Source organism: Bombina bombina, chromosome 8 (genome assembly GCF_027579735.1).
Source record: "Bombina bombina isolate aBomBom1 chromosome 8, aBomBom1.pri, whole genome shotgun sequence".
Lineage (NCBI taxonomy): Eukaryota > Metazoa > Chordata > Amphibia > Anura > Bombinatoridae > Bombina > Bombina bombina.
The window spans coordinates 91,763,542-91,786,569 of NC_069506.1; the positions used below are offsets into that span (position 1 = coordinate 91,763,542).

Genomic DNA, 23,028 nt, shown 5'->3' on the forward strand with positions numbered 1-23,028 from the left:
GGTGTAGGGGGGGGACAGATTATTGGTTAATAAGTATAATGTAGGTGGCGGCGGTGGCGGGGCGGCAGATTAGGGGTTAATAAGTATAATGTAGGTGGCGGCGGTGTAGGGGGGGCAGATTAGGAGTTAATATGTATAATGTAGGTGTCGGGGTGGAAGATTAGGTGTTAATAAGTATAATGTAGGTGGCGGCGGTGTAGGGGGGCAGATTAGGGGTTAATAAGTATAATGTAGGTGGCGGCGATGTCGGGGTGGTAGATTAGGGGTTAATAAGTATAATGTAGGTGGTGGCGGTGTAGGGGGGGCAGATTAGGGGTGTTTAGACTTGGGGTACATGTTAGGGTGTTAGGTGTAAATGTTACCATAGGAATCAATGGGATATCGGGCAGCCGCGAACATGAGCTTTCGCTGCTTTCAGACTCCCATTGATTCCTATGGCATGATTGAAAACCAGGTACGCTGGGCCGGAATAGTGGCGAGCGTACCTGGTAGAAATTTGATAACTAGCAAAAGTAGTCAGATTGTGCCGAATTTGCATTCGGTACATCTGTAATGACTTAAGCATCGATCTGTGTCGGACTAAGTCCGGCAGATCGTATGTTGCGTCACAAAATTGTACTTTTGCCGGTCTGTAGGGTTTGATAACTAAGGGGAATCAGGCTTGCCACAAATACGCTGCGGAATTCCAGCATATTTGCGGTTGACGGCTTGATAAATAGATGCCTCTGTATCTGTCTAGCTGTGTTACTAATATATTTGTGTCTACATGTTAGTGCGAACTCCGTATATGGGATGTAGAAAAACTAAGGTCCCAATTATCTAAAGCTCTCTGGTCATGCAGAAATAGCACAGCCTTGACGATGTCAGCAAGACCGACGCTATTACACATCTAAATGCCCGGCAGACAGCTCACATACAGGCTATGTTTATTCGCGTTAAGGGGTTAAATATACTAACTAATATACCTTTTCACATTTGTATTACAAACTCCGCTAAGTGGTCTCTCCAACTTCACCAGTTACGTTATTCTTTGTATTTTATTAACTAAAATTACTTATCTCTTAATTTTAAAGAATCAGTGGCATTGAAAACCGGAAACCTGAGAGGCTGGTGAGACTTATTAAAGGGACAGTCTGCACCAAAATTGTTATTGTTTAAAAAGATAGACAACGCCTTTACTACCCATTCCCCAGCTTTGGACAACCACTGTATAATGTTTAAACCTCTAAATTTCTGCCTATTTCTAAGCCACTATAGACAGCCTCTTATCCCATGCTTTTTTATTAGCTTTTCACACCCAGAGACTGCTTATCCATGTGAGCCATATAGATAATATTGTGCTTACTCCCATGGAGTTGTGCATGACACAGTACTCATTGGCTAAAATGCAAGTCAATTGATAATAAATGAATAGTCATGTGATAAGGGGGCTGTCATAAGAGGCTTAGATACAAGGTAATCACAGAGGTAAAAAGTATATTAAAGGGATAGTAAACACCAAAGATGTTATTGTTTTAAAAGATAAACAATCCCTTTATTTACCATTCACCAGTTTTGCATAACCAACACTCTTATAGAAATACACTTTTTACCTCTGTAATTACCTTGGATCTAAGCAAGACTGCCCCTTATCTCAGTTCTTTTGACAGACTTGCATTTCATTTAGTGCTGACTCTTAAATAACTTCACGTGCATGAGCACAATGTTATATGAAACACATGTACTAACTCTCTCTAGCTGTGAAAAGCTGTCAAATGCATTAAGTTAAGAGGCAGCCTTCAAGGGCTTAGACATTAGTATATGAGCCTACCTAGGTTTAGCTTTCAACTAAGAATACCAAGAGAACAAAGCAAATTTGATGATAAAAGTAAATAAGAAGGTTGTTTAAAATTACATGCCCTATCTGAATCATGAAAGTTTAATTTGGACTTTACTATCCCTTTAATATAACCATGTTGGTTATGCAGAACTGAGGAATGGTAATTAAAGAATTATCTATCCTTTTTAAACAATAACATTTTTGGACTAGACTGTCCCTTTAATTCATTTTACCCAGGGTCTTGTGACTTCCCTTTTAGATAGTAAATTACTCCGCTTTTGTTTCCGTTTATATTAGTACTTTGTATAAAAATCCTGAATATAAGTCAGCAGACGCACTGCCATGTCTGATATTTTGTGGGATGTAGGTTAGTTTTTATTAGTTTTGTATTAATTGTAACACTGAGTCTTTGGACTATCAAAGCAATACAGTCAGTATAGATCACAGCATGTCCCATTTTAATAGAGAGTTGCTTGCTCGGCAGATATGTAATTATTTTTTGGACTAAGGGTGGGCTTTGAATATGTGCTTTGGATTTGCGTGAATTGATTGCCTTATTTATTTATCAACAGGATACGGGCGCACTGGGACTTAAACATCTCCTTTCAAGAGACTTCTTGCAGGTATCAAACTTTAATTCCAATTTGTATGTTAGGTTTAATGTTAACGTCTTGTTCATCTTGACATTTCATGGAAAATACTGTGTGTCATTGTTATCATTTAGTGTGAAGTTCTATACCTTCAGGTAACTGGAGAGTCACTCCACTTCCTGAGTGTTTTGCTTTATGAAATGAAGTTAAAGGGACAGTAGACGCCCATAAAATGTTTAATAATACACAGTTTAAGGAAATGGCAATGCAATATCATTATCTATGTGTATCTATGTTTCCAACTTTTCATGTAATTTAGCTCTAAAAGTTGTAGTGTTTAATGGGCTATTTAAATAGGCTGCAATCTGATGTCTCTCCTAAATTATTGAGAGTTGTAATTATTGTAGTATTGTTGTAGGGAGAGACTATAATTCCTGAAAGCTTTCACAAGAAATCTACCACTCTTCCACCCATGATAATGATTAATGGTTAATGATAAGACAATTAGTACTAAAAAAAGCAAACAAAATAGTAAGCAAGAAGTAAAAATATTTTCCAGTTGAAAAAAACTATGAATGCTTTTTCTTAATTTTTTATACAAAATATTGGAAACTTTATAGATGAAGAACAACTGTGAATACACATTCCACCTGGAATAACATCTACCCTTGCATTTGAATGTGAAGTACTGTTTATGGCTGTTGCCTTTACAGTAGTGTGTGAAGCAATTTTGTTAATTTATAAGGCAGAAATGTAAAAAATTAAAGGGATACTAAACCCAATTTTTTTTTCTTTCAAGATTCAGATCGAGCAATTTATTTTAAGCAATTTTCTAATTTACTCCTATTATCAATTTTTCTTCGTTCTCTTGGTATCTTTATTTTAAAAAGCAGTAATGTAAGCATAGGAGCAAGCCCATTTTTGGTTCAGCACTCTGGATAGTGCTTGCTGATTTTGCTGGCTACATTTAGCCACAAATCAGTAAACGCTACCCAGGTGCTGAACCAGAGCTGGGAAGGCTCGTAAGCTTAAATTCCTGCTTTTTCAAATAAAGATACCAAGAGAACGAAGCAAAAGTGATAAGAGTAAATTAGAAAGTCGCTTAAAATTGCCTGCTCTATATGAATCGTAAAAGAAAACAATTGGGTTCAGTGTCCCTTTAAGCATAAGGTATTTTTGTAAAATTCTCCGTTGTGTTTTTTTTATGATCACAATGGACAAGCACATTTCTTCATAATCTTTATAATGCTTTCAAAATTCAGTGTAGTGCTGCATATTTTTTTCAGTGGTTCATTTGACATCCTACTGTGTGACAGTACAAATCTTTCAATGTGGTACTCTTAGTGTTAATAATATGCAGTAGGTTTTATCCGTTTCTCTAGCAGTGGGTGAGTGATTCAGAGTTACTTATCATTGCAGTATTTCTTCAAAATGAAAGATCTTCATTATATAAGAAGCCTGCTGCAGAGGCCAATTTGACACCATTATGATCTGTCCACCTCTTTCTTGAATCAGCAGGGGCATAACAGCCTTTTTATGTTCGAGAGGGTGTCTTGTGAACAGCATTCCAGGAAGGCATAGCGCTGTGTTGGCTTTTAGTAAGGTTTCTTCAGATATCCTTGTGCTTTTAACTATTGTGCTGCTATAGTTTCCTGCATGTCTTTTTACCCCAGCAAAATTATACTTTAGTTTAGAGAATCATGCTGTACCTCTGGCTGTCAGAAAGGGTTGCAGTGCATTGTATGTGTTGCAGATCTGTTTGGCAAACCAACGGATACACATAAATACAGAACAATGTATTTTACTATTTCAGTAATTAGATGGTGAAACTGCAGAGTGTTAAGAATCTGTAAGTGTTATATGTTCTAATAACGAGAATGTTTTTTACATTTTGTTTTGCACATCTCATTTTCTAAATGCCACATCTAGGTCTATCTATATGTTACATTATGTATGTTCCAAAATAAAATCATACTGTAAATTAGTAATGAAAATAACTCATTACAAGTAGGTTATCCTTGAGTATATACCTAAGATTTTAGCATCATTATAATAAGAGATTATTGTAATTTTCTTAAAGGTGTTTACAGTAGAGGTATTTTATAGTAATGTCTATAAAATAATTTAATTTGAAGTTAGATTTTTAAAACTGAGCTTTTGATTTTTGGGGGTATAAGTAGCAGACAGAAAACGGGTCTTCTCAAAGCAAATATTTTTTTAAAAAGACATAAAAGTGCAACAAGAATATGCACTCATTTTTAGAGTATTTTATTACTGCACTAGTGCAAACATATAGCTGTGTTTTACCCCTGTAAAGGGTTTATACCAATACCTAGAGTCCATTCCGGAGCATTACTGTGATGAGAGGAATATGTCTGTAGGATCCATTCACCTGTCATGTTCAGCTTTGTAGTGCAATGCTGGTCTAGTGCTGATTTTAAAGGGACAGGAAACCCAATTTTTTTTCTTTGATGATTCAGATACAGCGTACAATTTTAAACAACGTTCCAATTTACTTCTATTATCTAATTTGCTTCATTATTTAGGTATCCTTTGTTAAAAAGAATAGCTAGGTAGGCTCAGCACCTGGGTACCATTTGCTGACTGGTGGCTGCACATTTTATATAATCAAAGTGATAAATCCAGTAGATTATAGTATTTAATCAGCAATATAAAAATGCTGGAGTAGAACAAAGATACCTTGTGTTATACATTAAATTATGCCAATGGAATATTGGTCTAATAAATGCATAGAATATATATACACATATATACACACACACAGTACTTTTTTGTTTGGGTACTCACCGGCACTGAGTACCCCCACCTTTTCCAACTCATAATAGGTAATATTAGTAATCATCATGTGAATACTCTAGTTTTCTCAAGTGGGGGCTGCAAAATACACCAAACATCGTAAATAATTTTAGCCCTTTGCATTTCTCAAAGTTACTGAGCAGAATATATCAATCAATAATCAATGAGTACCAGCATTTTTTTATTTTTATTTATTTTTTACAAAAAAGCACTGTGTGTGTGTGTGTATATATATATATATATATATATATATATATATATATATATATATATATATATATATATACACACACACACACACACACACACACACACACACACACACACACACACACACACATACATATACACACATATATATACACACATATATATTACATTATATTTTTAGTTATTTCAGATTTTTTATTGATATGTACAATTGTTATAGTACTTGAAATTATTTGTTTGTCTGTTATTTGTATATTGGAAGTAAATTGGAAAGTTGTTTAAAACTGCATGAGATATCTGAATCACAAAAGTTTAGTTTTGACTTTACTGTTCCTTTAAGTATCTTTTTTTCTTCCAACAATGCATAAATAATAGTAGTAGCAATAATAAAACAAAACATGCATTCCTGTTCTGAATTAAATACTTTTATTTTCATCTTGGTAGAGGTGTTTCCTGTCCGCTAATAGAGTTGTGGAACATTTCCATATCAGTTAGTGATGCGTCTTCCCCTATGTGTTGTACACAAACATGAATTTCCTGTTAATTTTCATCTTAAAGGGACAGTCAACACCAGCATTTTTGTTGTTTAAAAATATAGATAATCCCTTTATTACCCATTCCCCAGTTTTGCATAACCAACACAGTTATATTAATACACTTTTTACCTCTGTAATAAGCATCTTCTGACAGTCCCCTGATCACATGACATTTTATTTATTATCTATTGACTTTCATTTTAAACAATTAGTGCAGTGTCTGCCACAAGCGACGGGCGTGATCACAATGTTATCTATATGGCTCACATGAACTAGCTCTCCCCGTTGTGAACGCAAATAAAAAAGCATGTGATAAGAGACTGCCTTCAAGGGCTTAGAAATTATCATATGAGCTTAACTAGGTTTAGCTTTCAACTAAGAATACCAAGAGAACAAAGCAAAATTGGTGATAAAAGTAAATTGGAAAGTTGTTTAAAATTACATGCCCTATTTGAAACATGAAATTTTTCATTTGGACTTGACTGTCCCTTTAAACAGCTTTTTATAAGAATGAAAGAAAGTTAAAGAGATATGAAACCCAAACCTTTTTTTCAGGATTCAGATAGAGCAGGCGATTTTAAACAACTTTCTAATTTACTTCTATTATCACTTTTTATTTGTTCTCTTTGTATCTTTTGTTGAAAAAGCTGGGATTTATGCTTAAGAGCCAGCCCATTTCTGGAGCACTATATGGCAGCAGTTTTGCAAGAATGTTATCCATTTGCAGGAGCACTCAGAGGCATTACTATTTCCTGTCATGTAGTGCTCCAGATGCCTACCTAGGTATCTCTTCAACACAGAATACCATGGGAACAAAGTCAATTTCATAATAGAAGTAAATTGGAACTTTTTAAAAATATATATATTTTTTTGGGTTTCATATTCCCTGTTGTAATTGGTCTTATCTGTAGGACAAGTTTTTGTTTTATTTATGTAGTTTTAAAAAGTAATACACTTTGGTTTGTGTGTGTCTTTAGTATTAGCTTATTTTATTTTCTCAGTTAGTCCCCTTACCACACAGTGAGCAATTTTAAATAATGTTCTCATTATGTTCCACTAATAGCATTTTTTTTACACACCCAGCCTGCCAAAAATGAGAGGGAACAATGTTCGCCATAAATGATGTTGTGAACATTTTACTATAACACTGGACTTATTTTTGTACAAGTACACTATGAGCAATACAAGGGTTAAAGGGACATTATACACTCATTTTCTCCAACATAGGTGTGTCCGGTCCACGGCGTCATCCTTACTTGTGGGATATTCTCTTCCCCAACAGGAAATGGCAAAGAGCCCAGCAAAGCTGGTCACATGATCCCTCCTAGGCTCCGCCTACCCCAGTCATTCTCTTTGCCGTTGTACAGGCAACATCTCCACGGAGATGGCTTAGAGTTTTTTAGTGTTTAACTGTAGTTTTTCATTATTCAATCAAGAGTTTGTTATTTTCAAATAGTGCTGGTACGTACTATTTACTCAGAAACAGAAAAGAGATGAAGAATTCTGTTTGTATGAGGAAAATGATTTTAGCAACCGTAACTAAAATCCATGGCTGTTCCACACAGGACTGTTGAGAGCATTAACTTCAGTTGGGGGAACAGTTTGCAGTCCTTTGCTGCTTGAGGTATGACACATTCTAACAAGACGATGTAATGCTGGAAGCTGTCATTTTCCCTATGGGATCCGGTAAGCCATGTTTATTACGATTGTAAATAAGGGCTTCACAAGGGCTTATTTAGACTGTAGACATTTTTTGGGCTAAATCGATTGATATTAACACTTATTTAGCCTTGAGGAATCATTTATTCTGGGTATTTTGATATAATTATATCGGCAGGCACTGTTTTAGACACCTTATTCTTTAGGGGCTTTCCCAAAGCATAGGCAGAGTCTCATTTTCGCGCCGGTGTTGCGCACTTGTTTTTGAAAGGCATGGCATGCAGTCGCATGTGAGAGGAGCTCTGATACTGATAAAAGACTTCTGAAGGCATCATTTGGTATCGTATTCCCCTTGGGTTTGGTTGGGTCTCAGCAAAGCAGATACCAGGGACTGTAAAGGGGTTAAAGCTTAAAACGGCTCCGGTTCCGTTATTTTAAGGGTTAAAGCTTCCAAAATTGGTGTGCAATATTTTCAAGGCTTTAAGACACTGTGGTGAAAGTTTGGTGAATTTTGAACAATTCCTTCATGTTTTTTCGCAATTGCAGTAATAAAGTGTGTTCAGTTTAAAATTTAAAGTGACAGTAACGGTTTTATTTCAAAACGTTTTTTTGTACTTTCTTATCAAGTTTATGCCTGTTTAACATGTCTGAACTACCAGATAGACTGTGTTCTGAATGTGGGGAAGCCAGAATTCCTATTCATTTAAATAAATGTGATTTATGTGATAATGACAATGATGCCCAAGATGATTCCTCAAGTGAGGGGAGTAAGCATGGTACTGCATCATTCCCTCCTTCGTCTACACGAGTCTTGCCCACTCAGGAGGCCCCTAGTACATCTAGCGCGCCAATACTCCTTACTATGCAACAATTAACGGCTGTAATGGATAATTCTGTCAAAAACATTTTAGCCAAAATGAACCCTTGTCAGCGTAAGCGTGGATGCTCTGTTTTAGTTACTGAAGAGCATGACGACGCTGATATTAATATCTCTGAAGGGCCCCTAACCCAATCTGAGGGAGCCAGGGAGGTTTTGTCTGAGGGAGAAATTACTGATTTAGGGAACATTTCTCAGCAGGCTGAATCTGATGTGATTACTTTTAAATTTAAATTGGAACATCTCCGCATTTTGCTTAAGGAGGTATTATCCACTCTGGATGATTGTGAAAATTTGGTCATCCCAGAGAAACTATGTAAAATGGACAAGTTCCTAGAGGTGCCGGGGCTCCCAGAAGCTTTTCCTATACCCAAGCGGGTGGCGGACATTGTTAATAAAGAATGGGAAAGGCCCGGTATTCCTTTCGTCCCTCCCCCCATATTTAAAAAATTGTTTCCTATGGTCGACCCCAGAAAGGACTTATGGCAGTCAGTCCCCAAGGTCGAGGGAGCGGTTTCTACTTTAAACAAACGCACCACTATTCCCATAGAGGATAGTTGTGCTTTCAAAGATCCTATGGATAAAAAATTAGAAGGTTTGCTTAAAAAGATGTTTGTTCAGCAGGGTTACCTTCTACAACCCATTTCATGCATTGTCCCTGTCACTACAGCCGCATATTTCTGGTTTGATGAACTGATTAAGGTGCTCGATAGTGACTCTCCTCCTTATGAGGAGATTATGGACAGAGTCAATGCTCTCAAATTGGCTAATTCTTTCACTCTAGACGCCTCTTTGCAATTGGCTAAGTTAGCGGCTAAGAATTCTGGGTTTGCTATTGTGGCGCGCAGAGCGCTTTGGTTGAAATCTTGGTCGGCTGATGCGTCTTCCAAGAACAAGCTACTAAACATTCCTTTCAAGGGGAAAACGCTGTTTGGTCCTGACTTGAAAGAGATTATCTCTGATATCTCTGGGGGTAAGGGCCATGCCCTTCCTCAGGATCGGCCTTTCAAGGCAAAAAATAGACCTAATTTTCGTCCCTTTCGTAAAAACGGACCAGCCCAAGGTGCTACGTCCTCTAAGCAAGAGGGTAATACTTCTCAGGCCAAGCCAGCTTGGAGACCAATGCAAGGCTGGAACAAGGGAAAGCAGGCAAAGAAACCTGCCACTGCTACCAAGACAGCATGAAATATCGGCCCCCGATCCGGGACCGGATCTGGTGGGGGGCAGACTCTCTCTCTTCGCTCAGGCTTGGGCAAGAGATGTTCTGGATCCTTGGGCGCTAGAAATAGTCTCCCAGGGTTATCTTCTGGAATTCAAGGGACTTCCCCCAAGGGGAAGGTTCCACAGGTCTCAGTTGTCTTCAGACCACATAAAAAGACAGGCGTTCTTACATTGTGTAGAAGACCTGTTAAAAATGGGAGTGATTCATCCTGTTCCATTGAGAGAACAAGGGATGGGGTTCTACTCCAATCTGTTCATAGTTCCCAAAAAAGAGGGAACGTTCAGACCAATCCTAGATCTCAAGATCTTAAACAAATTTCTCAAGGTCCCATCTTTCAAGATGGAAACCATTCGAACTATCCTTCCTTCCATCCAGGAAGGTCAATTCATGACCACGGTGGATTTAAAGGATGCGTATCTACATATTCCTATCCACAAGGAACATCATCGGTTCCTAAGGTTTGCATTCCTGGACAAACATTACCAGTTCGTGGCGCTTCCTTTCGGATTAGCCACTGCTCCAAGGATTTTCACAAAGGTACTAGGGTCCCTTCTAGCTGTGCTAAGACCAAGGGGCATTGCAGTTGTACCTTACCTGGACGACATTCTGATTCAAGCGTCGTCCCTCCCTCGAGCAAAGGCTCACACGGACATCGTCCTGGCCTTTCTCAGATCGCACGGCTGGAAAGTGAACGTGGAAAAGAGTTCTCTATCCCCGTCAACAAGGGTTCCCTTCTTGGGAACAATTATAGACTCCTCAGAAATGAGGATTTTTCTAACAGAGGCCAGAAAGACAAAGCTTCTGGACTCTTGTCGAATACTTCATTCCGTTCCTCTTCCTTCCGTAGCTCAGTGCATGGAAGTGATCGGGTTGATGGTAGCGACAATGGACATAGTTCCTTTTGCGCGCATTCATCTAAGACCATTACAACTGTGCATGCTCAGTCAGTGGAATGGGGACTATACAGACTTGTCTCCAAAGATACAAGTAAATCAGAGGACCAGAGACTCACTCCGTTGGTGGCTGTCCCTGGACAACCTGTCACGAGGGATGACATTCCACAGACCAGAGTGGGTCATTGTCACGACCGACGCCAGTCTGATGGGCTGGGGCGCGGTCTGGGGATCCCTGAAAGCTCAGGGTCTTTGGTCTCGGGAAGAATCTCTTCTACCGATAAATATTCTGGAACTGAGAGCGATATTCAAGGCTCTCAAGGCTTGGCCTCAGCTAGCGGGGACCAAGTTCATACGGTTTCAATCAGACAACATGACGACTGTTGCGTACATCAACCATCAGGGGGGAACAAGGAGTTCCCTAGCGATGGAAGAAGTGACCAAGATTATTCTATGGGCGGAGTCTCACTCCTGCCACCTGTCTGCTATCCACATCCCGGGAGTGGAAAATTGGGAAGCGGATTTTCTGAGTCGTCAGACATTGCATCCGGGGGAGTGGGAACTCCATCCGGAAATCTTTGCCCAAGTCACTCAACTTTGGGGCATTCCAGACATGGATCTGATGGCCTCTCGTCAGAACTTCAAAGTTCCTTGCTACGGGTCCAGATCCAGGGATCCCAAGGCGGCTCTAGTGGATGCACTAGTAGCACCTTGGACCTTCAAACTAGCTTATGTGTTCCCGCCGTTTCCTCTCATCCCCAGGCTGGTAGCCAGGATCAATCAGGAGAGGGCGTCGGTGATCTTGATAGCTCCTGCGTGGCCACGCAGGACTTGGTATGCAGATCTGGTGAATATGTCATCGGCTCCACCTTGGAAGCTACCTTTGAGACGAGACCTTCTTGTTCAGGGTCCGTTCGAACATCCGAATCTGGTTTCACTCCAGCTGACTGCTTGGAGATTGAACGCTTGATTTTATCGAAGCGAGGTTTCTCAGATTCTGTTATCGATACTCTTGTTCAGGCCAGAAAGCCTGTAACTAGAAAGATTTACCACAAAATTTGGAAAAAATATATCTGTTGGTGTGAATCTAAAGGATTCCCTTGGGACAAGGTTAAGATTCCTAGGATTCTATCCTTCCTTCAAGAAGGATTGGAAAAAGGATTATCGGCAAGTTCCCTGAAGGGACAGATTTCTGCCTTGTCGGTGTTACTTCACAAAAAACTGGCAGCTGTGCCAGATGTTCAAGCCTTTGTTCAGGCTCTGGTTAGAATCAAGCCTGTTTACAAACCTTTGACTCCTCCTTGGAGTCTCAATCTAGTTCTTTCAGTTCTTCAGGGGGTTCCGTTTGAACCCTTACATTCCGTTGATATTAAGTTATTATCTTGGAAAGTTTTGTTTTTAGTTGCAATTTCTTCTGCTAGAAGAGTTTCAGAATTATCTGCTCTGCAGTGTTCTCCACCTTATCTGGTGTTCCATGCAGATAAGGTGGTTTTACGTACTAAACCTGGTTTTCTTCCAAAAGTTGTTTCTAACAAAAACATTAACCAGGAGATTATCGTACCTTCTCTGTGTCCGAAACCAGTTTCAAAGAAGGAACGCTTGTTGCACAATTTGGATGTTGTTCGCGCTCTAAAATTCTATTTAGATGCTACAAAGGATTTTAGACAAACATCTTCCCTGTTTGTTGTTTATTCAGGTAAAAGGAGAGGTCAAAAAGCAACTTCTACCTCTCTCTCTTTTTGGATTAAAAGCATCATCAGATTGGCTTACGAGACTGCCGGACGGCAGCCTCCCGAAAGAATCACGGCTCATTCCACTAGGGCTGTGGCTTCCACATGGGCCTTCAAGAACGAGGCTTCTGTTGATCAGATATGTAGGGCAGCGACTTGGTCTTCACTGCACACTTTTACCAAATTTTACAAGTTTGATACTTTTGCTTCTTCTGAGGCTATTTTTGGGAGAAAGGTTTTGCAAGCCGTGGTGCCTTCCATTTAGGTGACCTGATTTGCTCCCTCCCTTCATCCGTGTCCTAAAGCTTTGGTATTGGTTCCCACAAGTAAGGATGACGCCGTGGACCGGACACACCTATGTTGGAGAAAACAGAATTTATGTTTACCTGATAAATTTCTTTCTCCAACGGTGTGTCCGGTCCACGGCCCGCCCTGGTTTTTTAATCAGGTCTGATAATTTATTTTCTTTAACTACAGTCACCACGGTACCATATGGTTTCTCCTATGCTATTATTCCTCCTTAACGTCGGTCGAATGACTGGGGTAGGCGGAGCCTAGGAGGGATCATGTGACCAGCTTTGCTGGGCTCTTTGCCATTTCCTGTTGGGGAAGAGAATATCCCACAAGTAAGGATGACGCCGTGGACCGGACACACCGTTGGAGAAAGAAATTTATCAGGTAAACATAAATTCTGTTTTTTATTTGAATAAATGTTTTGTAGATGATCTACTTATAAAACCCATAAAGTTTTTTTTAAAAATAAATGTATAGTTTTGCTTATTTTTAAATAACATTGCGCTGATTTTCAGACTCCTAACCAAGCCCCAAAGTTTTATGAGAATACCGTCAGCTACCTTCTCCAGCTTGCTCCTGTTTGTATAAAGGGTCTTTCTTTCATGTAATTAGCAAGAGTCCATGAGCTAGTGACGTATGGGATATACATTCCTACCTACCAGGAGGGGCAAAGTTTCCCAAACCTCAAAAATGCCTATAAATACACCCCTCACCACACCCACAATTCAGTTTTACAAACTTTGCCTCCGATGGAGGTGGTGAAGTAAGTTTGTGCTAGATTCTACGTTGATATGCGCTCCGCAGCAAGTTGGAGCCCGGTTTTCCTCTCAGCGTGCAGTGAATGTCAGAGGGATGTGAGGAGAGTATTGCCTATTTGAATGCAGTGATCTCCTTCTACGGGGTCTATTTCATAGGTTCTCTGTTATCGGTCGTAGAGATTCATCTCTTACCTCCCTTTTCAGATCGACGATATACTCTTATATATACCATTACCTCTGCTGATTCTCGTTTCAGTACTGGTTTGGCTTTCTACAAACATGTAGATGAGTGTCCTGGGGTAAGTAAATCTTATTTTCTGTGACACTCTAAGCTATGGTTGGGCACTTTGTTTATAAAGTTCTAAATATATGTATTCAAACATTTATTTGCCTTGACTCAGAATGTTCAACTTTCCTTATTTTTCAGACAGTCAGTTTCATATTTGGGATTATGCATTTAAATTATTCATTTTTTCTTACCTTCAAAAATTTGACTCTTTTTTTCCCTGTGGGCTGTTAGGCTCGCGGGGGCTGAAAATGCTTCATTTTATTGCGTCATTCTTGGCGCGGACTTTTTTGGCGCAAAAATTCTTTTCCGTTTCCGGCGTCATACGTGTCGCCGGAATGCATAGAATATATATACACATATATACACACACACAGTACTTTTTTGTTGGGGTACTCACCGGCACTGAGTACCCCCACCTTTGCCAACTCATAATAGGTAATATTAGTAATCATCATGTGAATACTCTAGTTTTCTCAAGTGGGGGCTGAAAAATACACCAAACATTGTAAATAATTTTAGCCCTTTGCATTTCTCAAAGTTACTGAGCAGAATATATCAATCAATAATCAATGAGTACCAGCATTTCTTTATTTTTATTTATTTTTTACAAAAAAGCACTGTGTGTGTGTATATATATATATATATATATATATATATAAATATATATATATATATATATATATATATATATATACACACACACACACACACATACATATACACACATATATATACACACATATATATTACATTATATTTTTGTTTATAAAGTTCTAAATATATGTATTCAAAACATTTATTTGCCTTGACTCAGAATGTTCAACTTTCCTTATTTTTCAGACAGTCAGTTTCATATTTGGGATTATGCATTTAAATTATTCATTTATTCTTACCTTCAAAAATTTGACTCTTTTTTTCCCTGTGGGCTGTTAGGCTCGCGGGGGCTGAAAATGCTTCATTTTATTGCGTCATTCTTGGCGCGGACTTTTTTGGCGCAAAAATTATTTTCCGTTTCCGGCGTCATACGTGTCGCCGGAAGTTGCGTCATTTTTTGACGTTATTTTGCGCCAAAAATGTCGGCGTTCCGGATGTGGCGTCATTTTTGGCGCCAAAAGCATTTAGGCGCCAAATAATGTGGGCGTCTTATTTGGCGCTAAAAAATATGGGCGTCGCTTTTGTCTCCACATTATTTAAGTCTCATTTTTTATTGCTTCTGGTTGCTAGAAGCTTGTTCTTTGGCATTTTTTCCCATTCCTGAAACTGTCATTTAAGGAATTTGATCAATTTTGCTTTATATGTTGTTTTTTCTCTTACATATTGCAAGATGTCTCACGTTGCATCTGAGTCAGAAGATACTACAGGAAAATCGCTGTCTAGTGCTGGATCTACCAAAGCTAAGTGTATCTGCTGTAAACTTTTGGTAGCTATTCCTCCGGCTGTTGTTTGTATTAATTGTCATGACAAACTTGTTAATGCAGATAATATTTCCTTTAGTAAAGTACCATTGTCTGTTGCAGTTCCTTCAACATCTAAGGTGCAGAATGTTCCTGATAACATAAGAGATTTTGTTTCTGAATCCATCAAGAAGGCTATGTCTGTTATTTCTCCTTCTAGTAAACGTAAAAAATCTTTTAAAACTTCTCTCCCTACAGATGAATTTTTAAATGAACATCATCATTCTGATTCTGATGACTCTTCTGGTTCAGAGGATTCTGTTTCAGAGATTGATGCTGATAAATCTTCATATTTATTTAAAATGGAATTTATTCGTTCTTTACTTAAAGAAGTATTAATTGCTTTAGAAATAGAGGATTCTGGTCCTCTTGATACTAATTCGAAACGTTTAGATAAGGTATTTAAATCTCCTGTGGTTATTCCAGAAGTTTTTCCTGTTCCTAATGCTATTTCTGCAGTAATTTCCAAAGAATGGGATAAATTGGGTAATTCATTTACTCCTTCTAAACGTTTTAAGCAATTATATCCTGTACCGTCTGATAGGTTAGAATTTTGGGACAAAATCCCTAAAGTTGATGGGGCTATTTCTACCCTTGCTAAACGTACTACCATTCCTACGTCAGATGGTACTTCGTTTAAAGATCCTTTAGATAGGAAAATTGAATCCTTTCTAAGAAAAGCTTATATGTGTTCAGGTAATCTTCTTAGACCTGCTATATCATTGGCTGATGTTGCTGCAGCTTCAACTTTTTGGTTGGAAACTTTAGCGCAACAAGTAACAAATCATGATTCTCATGATATTATTATTCTTCTTCAGCATGCTAACAATTTTATCTGTGATGCCATTTTTGATATTATCAGAGTTGATGTCAGGTTTATGTCTCTAGCTATTTTAGCTAGAAGAGCTTTATGGCTTAAGACTTGGAATGCTGATATGGCTTCTAAATCAACTCTACTTTCCATTTCTTTCCAGGGTAACAAATTATTTGGTTCTCAGTTGGATTCTATTATCTCAACTGTTACTGGTGGGAAAGGAACTTTTTTACCACAGGATAAAAAATCTAAAGGTAAAAACAGGGCTAATAATCGTTTTCGTTCCTTTCGTTTCAACAAAGAACAAAAGCCTGATCCTTCATCCTCAGGAGCAGTTTCAGTTTGGAAACCATCTCCAGTCTGGAATAAATCCAAGCCTGCTAGAAAGGCAAAGCCTGCTTCTAAGTCCACATGAAGGTGCGGCCCTCATTCCAGCTCAGCTGGTAGGGGGCAGGTTACGTTTTTTCAAAGAAATTTGGATCAATTCTGTTCACAATCTTTGGATTCAGAACATTGTTTCAGAAGGGTACATAATTGGTTTCAAGATGAGACCTCCTGTAAAGAGATTTTTTCTTTCCCATGTCCCAGTAAATCCAGTGAAAGCTCAAGCATTTCTGAATTGTGTTTCAGATCTAGAGTTGGCTGGAGTAATTATGCCAGTTCCAGTTCCGGAACAGGGGATGGGGTTTTATTCAAATCTCTTCATTGTACCAAAGAAGGAGAATTCCTTCAGACCAGTTCTGGATCTAAAAATATTGAATCGTTATGTAAGGATACCAACGTTCAAGATGGTAACTGTAAGGACTATCTTGCCTTTTGTTCAGCAAGGGAATTATATGTCCACAATAGATTTACAGGATGCATATCTGCATATTCCGATTCATCCAGATCATTATCAGTTCCTGAGATTCTCTTTTCTGAACAAGCATTACCAGTTTGTGGCTCTACCGTTTGGCCTAGCTACAGCTCCAAGAATTTTTTCAAAGGTTCTCGGTGCCCTTCTGTCTGTAATCAGAGAACAGGGTATTGTGGTATTTCCTTATTTGGACGATATCTTGGTACTTGCTCAGTCTTTACATTTAGCAGAATTTCATACGAATCGACTTGTGTTGTTTCTTCAAGATCATGGTTGGAGGATCAATTTACCAAAAAATTATTTGATTCCTCAGACAAGGGTAACCTTTCTGGGTTTCCAGATAGATTCAGTGTCCATGACTCTGTCTTTAACAGACAAGAGACGTCTAAAATTGATTGCAGCTTGTCGAAACCTTCAGTCACAATCATTCCCTTCGGTAGCCTTATGCATGGAAATTCTAGGTCTTATGACTGCTGCATCGGACGCGATCCCCTTTGCTCGTTTTCACATGCGACCTCTTCAGCTCTGTATGCTGAATCAATGGTGCAAGGATTACACAAAGATATCTCAATTAATATCTTTAAAACCGATTGTACGACACTCTCTAACGTGGTGGACAGATCACCATCGTTTAATTCAGGGGGCTTCTTTTGTGCTTCCAACCTGGACTGTAATTTCAACAGATGCAAGTCTCACAGGTTGGGGAGCTGTGTGGGGATCTCTGACGGCACAAGGAGTTTGGGAATCTCAGGAGGTGAGATTACCGATAAATATTTTGGAACTCCGTGCAATTTTCAGAGCTCTTCAGTTTTGGCCTCTTCTGAAGAGAGAATCGTTCATTTGTTTTCAGACAGACAATGTCACAACTGTGGCATACATCAATCATCAAGGAGGGACTCACAGTCCTCTGGCTATGAAAGAAGTATCTCGAATTTTGGTTTGGGCGGAATCCAGCTCCTGTCTAATCTCTGCGGTTCATATCCCAGGTATAGACAATTGGGAAGCGGATTATCTCAGTCGCCAAACGTTGCATCCGGGCGAATGGTCTCTTCACCCAGAGGTATTTCTTCAGATTGTTCAAATGTGGGAACTTCCAGAAATAGATTTGATGGCGTCTCATCTAAACAAGGAACTTCCCAGGTATCTGTCCAGATCCCGGGATCCTCAGGCGGAGGCAGTGGATGCATTATCACTTCCTTGGAAGTATCATCCTGCCTATATCTTTCCGCCTCTAGTTCTTCTTCCAAGAGTAATCTCCAAGATTCTGAAGGAATGCTCGTTTGTTCTGCTGGTAGCTCCGGCATGGCCTCACAGGTTTTGGTATGCGGATCTTGTCCGGATGGCCTCTTGCCAACCGTGGACTCTTCCGTTAAGACCAGACCTTCTGTCTCAAGGTCCTTTTTTCCATCAGGATCTGAAATCCTTAAATTTAAAGGTATGGAGATTGAACGCTTGATTCTTGGTCAAAGAGGTTTCTCTGACTCTGTGATTAATACTATGTTACAGGCTCGTAAATCTGTATCTAGAGAGATATATTATAGAGTCTGGAAGACTTATATTTCTTGGTGTCTCTCTCATCATTTTTCTTGGCATTCTTTTAGAATACCGAGAATATTACAGTTTCTTCAGGATGGTTTAGATAAGGGTTTGTCCGCAAGTTCCTTGAAAGGACAAATCTCTGCTCTTTCTGTTCTTTTTCACAGAAAGATTGCTATTCTTCCTGATATTCATTGTTTTGTACAAGCTTTGGTTCGTATAAAGCCTGTCATTAAGTCAATTTCTCCTCCTTGGAGTTTGAATTTGGTTCTGGGGGCTCTTCAAGCTCCTCCATTTGAACCTATGCATTCATTGGACATTAAATTACTTTCTTGGAAAGTTTTGTTCCTTTTGGCCATCTCTTCTGCCAGAAGAGTTTCTGAATTATCTGCTCTTTCTTGTGAGTCTCCCTTTCTGATTTTTCATCAGGATAAGGCGGTGTTGCGAACTTCTTTTGAATTTTTACCTAAAGTTGTGAATTCCAACAACATTAGTAGAGAAATTGTGGTTCCTTCATTATGTCCTAATCCTAAGAATTCTAAGGAGAAATCGTTGCATTCTTTGGATGTTGTTAGAGCTTTGAAATATTATGTTGAAGCTACTAAATCTTTTCGGAAGACTTCTAGTCTATTTGTTATCTTTTCCGGTTCTAGAAAAGGCCAGAAAGCTTCTGCCATTTCTTTGGCATCTTGGTTGAAATCTTTAATTCATCTTGCCTATGTTGAGTCGGGTAAAACTCCGCCTCAGAGGATTACAGCTCATTCTACTAGGTCAGTTTCTACTTCCTGGGCGTTTAGGAATGAAGCTTCGGTTGATCAGATTTGCAAAGCAGCAACTTGGTCCTCTTTGCATACTTTTACTAAATTCTACCATTTTTATGTATTTTCTTCTTCTGAAGCAGTTTTTGGTAGAAAAGTACTTCAGGCAGCGGTTTCAGTTTGAATCTTCTGCTTATGTTTTTCATTAAACTTTATTTTGGGTGTGGATTATTTTCAGCAGGAATTGGCTGTCTTTATTTTATCCCTCCCTCTCTAGTGACTCTTGTGTGGAAAGATCCACATCTTGGGTAATCATTATCCCATACGTCACTAGCTCATGGACTCTTGCTAATTACATGAAAGAAAACATAATTTATGTAAGAACTTACCTGATAAATTCATTTCTTTCATATTAGCAAGAGTCCATGAGGCCCGCCCTTTTTTTGTGGTGGTTATGATTTTGTATAAAGCACAATTATTCCAATTCCTTATTTTATATGCTTTCGCACTTTTTTATCACCCCACTTCTTGGCTATTCGTTAAACTGAATTGTGGGTGTGGTGAGGGGTGTATTTATAGGCATTTTTGAGGTTTGGGAAACTTTGCCCCTCCTGGTAGGTAGGAATGTATATCCCATACGTCACTAGCTCATGGACTCTTGCTAATATGAAAGAAATTAATTTATCAGGTAAGTTCTTACATAAATTATGTTTTTCATATGCAAAAGAAGGGGGAGGGGGGAGTGTCTTATTTGCCACTTGCAGTGGGCTTTCCAACTGCCTTTTCAACAGAGCTAAATTGAGAGCTTCTAAGTAAGTTTTTAAACAGTTTTATACTGGATTTTTATATCAGTATCTGTGCATCTTATTCTTTATAGTAAGTGTCTATTACATGCAGTTATATGAAAATGAGTGTATACTGTCCCTTTAAGCAGTGCTGCTTTGCATAGATGTTTTTTAGTAATGCCTGACCCTAATCCTCCCTTCTTAGCCTTGCGGGGGTCATTCTGCCCCAACAAGCTGCATTGACGGAAGGGGCTTACGTGGGTTTTCCTGGCTGTGTGTGAAGACTTGTGCGGGCTGTCTGCCCTCCCTTCACAGCTGTCATATCCATAAAACAGATCTCTTTAGCCTGTGCTGACTCAGAGAGCTAGGTCTTAGCAGCTCTTATTTCGGGGGGTGTCACCTTTCCCGATCACCCTGCACCTAGGTGACGGCTTGCTGATCACCAGAGTTTACCATATACACATAGCACTAGCTCAACACATGTCTGCTTACTTCTTGCAAGTTATAGATGATTAACGGTGTGTTTATACTCCTTTACAATCACATAGAGTTCTGTATTTGTCTATTGGTTCTGTATATTCTGTTATAAAAGTAAAGCACAGGACTGGTTGGTCTAAATAATTATATATTATAGTGAACAAAATATGACAGATTGGATCACATGTTGCATTAAACAGACATTAAAACACTTTGGGGCAGATTTATCAAGCTTCGTATGGAGCTTGATGCCCCTTGTTTCCGGCGAGCCTTCTAAAGACCGCTGCTCCATAACAGGTTCGCCTACTCTGAGGCCGCGGTTCTCAATCCGCCTGATTCTATACGATGGGGCTGATTGACACCCCCTGCTAGCAGCTGATTGGCAGCGAATCTGCAGGGGGCGGCATTGCACCAGCAGTTCACAAGAACTGCTGGTGCAATGATAAATGCAGACAGCGTATGCTGTCTGCATTTATCGTTGTGCAGCGGACATGATATGCTACATCGTATTATGTCCACTCGCACTATGATAAATATACCCCTCAGACTGTAATATAAAATTATTAATTATACATATTTAAAAAAAAATGCCAATATACTTTAATTGTTTATTTTTACCCCTTTTCTTGTAAGTAAATTCAGAAAATTGTTCTGAAAATAGTTTATCTTCCTTCTCTTGCTATCTTTATTTAAAAAGCAGGAATGTAAAGCTAAGGAGCCAACCCATTTTAGGTTCAGCATGCTAGATAGTGCTTGCTTATTGGCGGCGACAATTAGCCACCAATAAGAAAGCGTAACCCAGGTTCTGAACCAAAAAATGGGCCAGCTCCTAAGCTTTACATTCCTGCTTTTTAAAATAAAAATAACAAGAGAATTAAGAGAATTTGATAATAGGAGTAAATTAGAAGGCTGCTTAAAATTGCCTGCTCTATCTGAATCATTAAAGAAAAAAAAATTTGGGTTTAATATCTATATTCCACACAGCCATTGTATGTACACTTTATCTGTCCCAAATTGTTATCAGCAGAAGAGATAAGATAAAGGAATCAGATTTCAAAATGACAATGTCCATTTCTATATAGAAACTAAATGTTATACTTACGTTACCTAACAAAATTAAAAAAAATGCATCTAGATATTATTCTCGGGCTAATCTCTGCTTTGATTAGATCATTATATCTACCCTTAGTTTTCTGTTTAATATCCCTTTAAAATATTGTTTTGTTTACAGGTACAAGAAAAGTTACTGTATTTAAAATGTGTTGAATATGTAACTCACTTTACCTGACATTTTTTTTACGTTAATAGATAGAGATAAAACTGAATTTAGGGATTTCTTGCTTACTTGTCCAACTATTGGGCAAAATGAAGGTTTCTCGAGCTATAACAGGAGTGACACTAATGTGCAGTCCTATATATTTTGACTCATTTTTAATATAAAGTTTGTTATAAAAAAGAACCCCAAATGTTTTCTTTTGTGATTCAGATAGATCATGCAATTTTAAGCAACTTTCTAATTTGCTCCTATTATAACATTTTCTTTGTTCTCTATGTCCTTTATTTGAAAAGGCAGGAATGTAAGGCACATTTTTGGTTCAGCTCAGCACCTAGGTACCAAGAGAATGAAGAAACATTGATAATAGGAGTAAATTAGAAAGTTGCTTAAAATTGCATGCTCTGATCACAAAATATTTTTTTTGTTTAATTTCCCTTTAAGTCAAAGATCCATCACATTGTATTAATGCTCTTAATTGCTTGTCTGTCAATCAAGCTTGTGCAGGTGAGCATATGCACCAATTAGCAGTACACACGGAGATGAGCACCTGGGGACGTGTAAGAGATGTCAGTCTCCATGTTATTTAAAAAAAATAAAAAAATTGTCTTCAGGGAGTGGCACCCACAAGGATTTCGATATTTAAATTCACATTTTCTATGCTCAAGGTTTAGATACAGTCCAGCTCTGTTCTCAGTGGTAGGCAAAGAAACTTAAAGGGACATTGTACACTAGATTTTTCTGCATATTTTCTGTATAGTTTTGCTGATTTTTAAATAACATTGTGCTGATTTTCAGACTCCTAACCAAGCCCCAAACTTTAGATGTATACTGATGTCTACAGACTCCTGGTTGGGTAATGGGTATTTTCCCAGCCCCTTTCAGTGGGTGTCCCAGCCTAACATCATCAATAGTGCTAAACTGGGAGCTTCTAAGTAAGTTTAGATCAGTATTTGTGCATATTCTTCTTTATAGTACTGTCTATTACATGCAGTTATATGAAAATTGGTGTATACAGTGTCTTTAAAGGAACACTGTTGTATTTCCATCTCCTTGTTATACTAGCTACAGTGTATTAAATGTATTGAAAGTTGTTCTTTCAGGTTTGTTGTTGCAATTAAAATATTGGCATGATTAAGGGTTAACACACCAGAAACTTGTTTGTTTGGACATCCATGTTCCAATAAAGAGTTGATGGTAACTACATGGAGCTGTGGGATTTTGTTCAAATACCAATTTGCACATGAACTTTGAGCTGGCAAGGTGCTGTATATATACAGTATTTTGTTTGGAACAATTAAAATAATTCAGTACAGTCTCCTGTTAATTACAGACACATGAAGACAGTGACGGTTAAATTAACAAATTTAGCAACTGAAAT

At 38.5% G+C, this 23,028-nt stretch overlaps 1 protein-coding gene across 8 annotated transcripts in view; it reads left to right on the forward strand.

Annotated features, from left to right (window-relative positions):
* The window catches only part of SAMD11 (sterile alpha motif domain containing 11), a 393,689-nt gene that overhangs the window by 193,780 nt on the left and 176,881 nt on the right, over window positions 1–23,028 (forward strand). For 7 of the 8 annotated variants that reach the window (XM_053690449.1, XM_053690447.1, XM_053690453.1 and 4 more), the window contains exon 4: window positions 2,392–2,442. The exons of the other annotated variant lie outside the window; for it this stretch is intronic. In XM_053690449.1, the coding sequence (XP_053546424.1) occupies window positions 2,392–2,442 (51 nt within the window). The remainder of the gene's footprint in view (window positions 1–2,391; window positions 2,443–23,028) is intronic. 8 annotated transcript variants of the gene reach the window in all.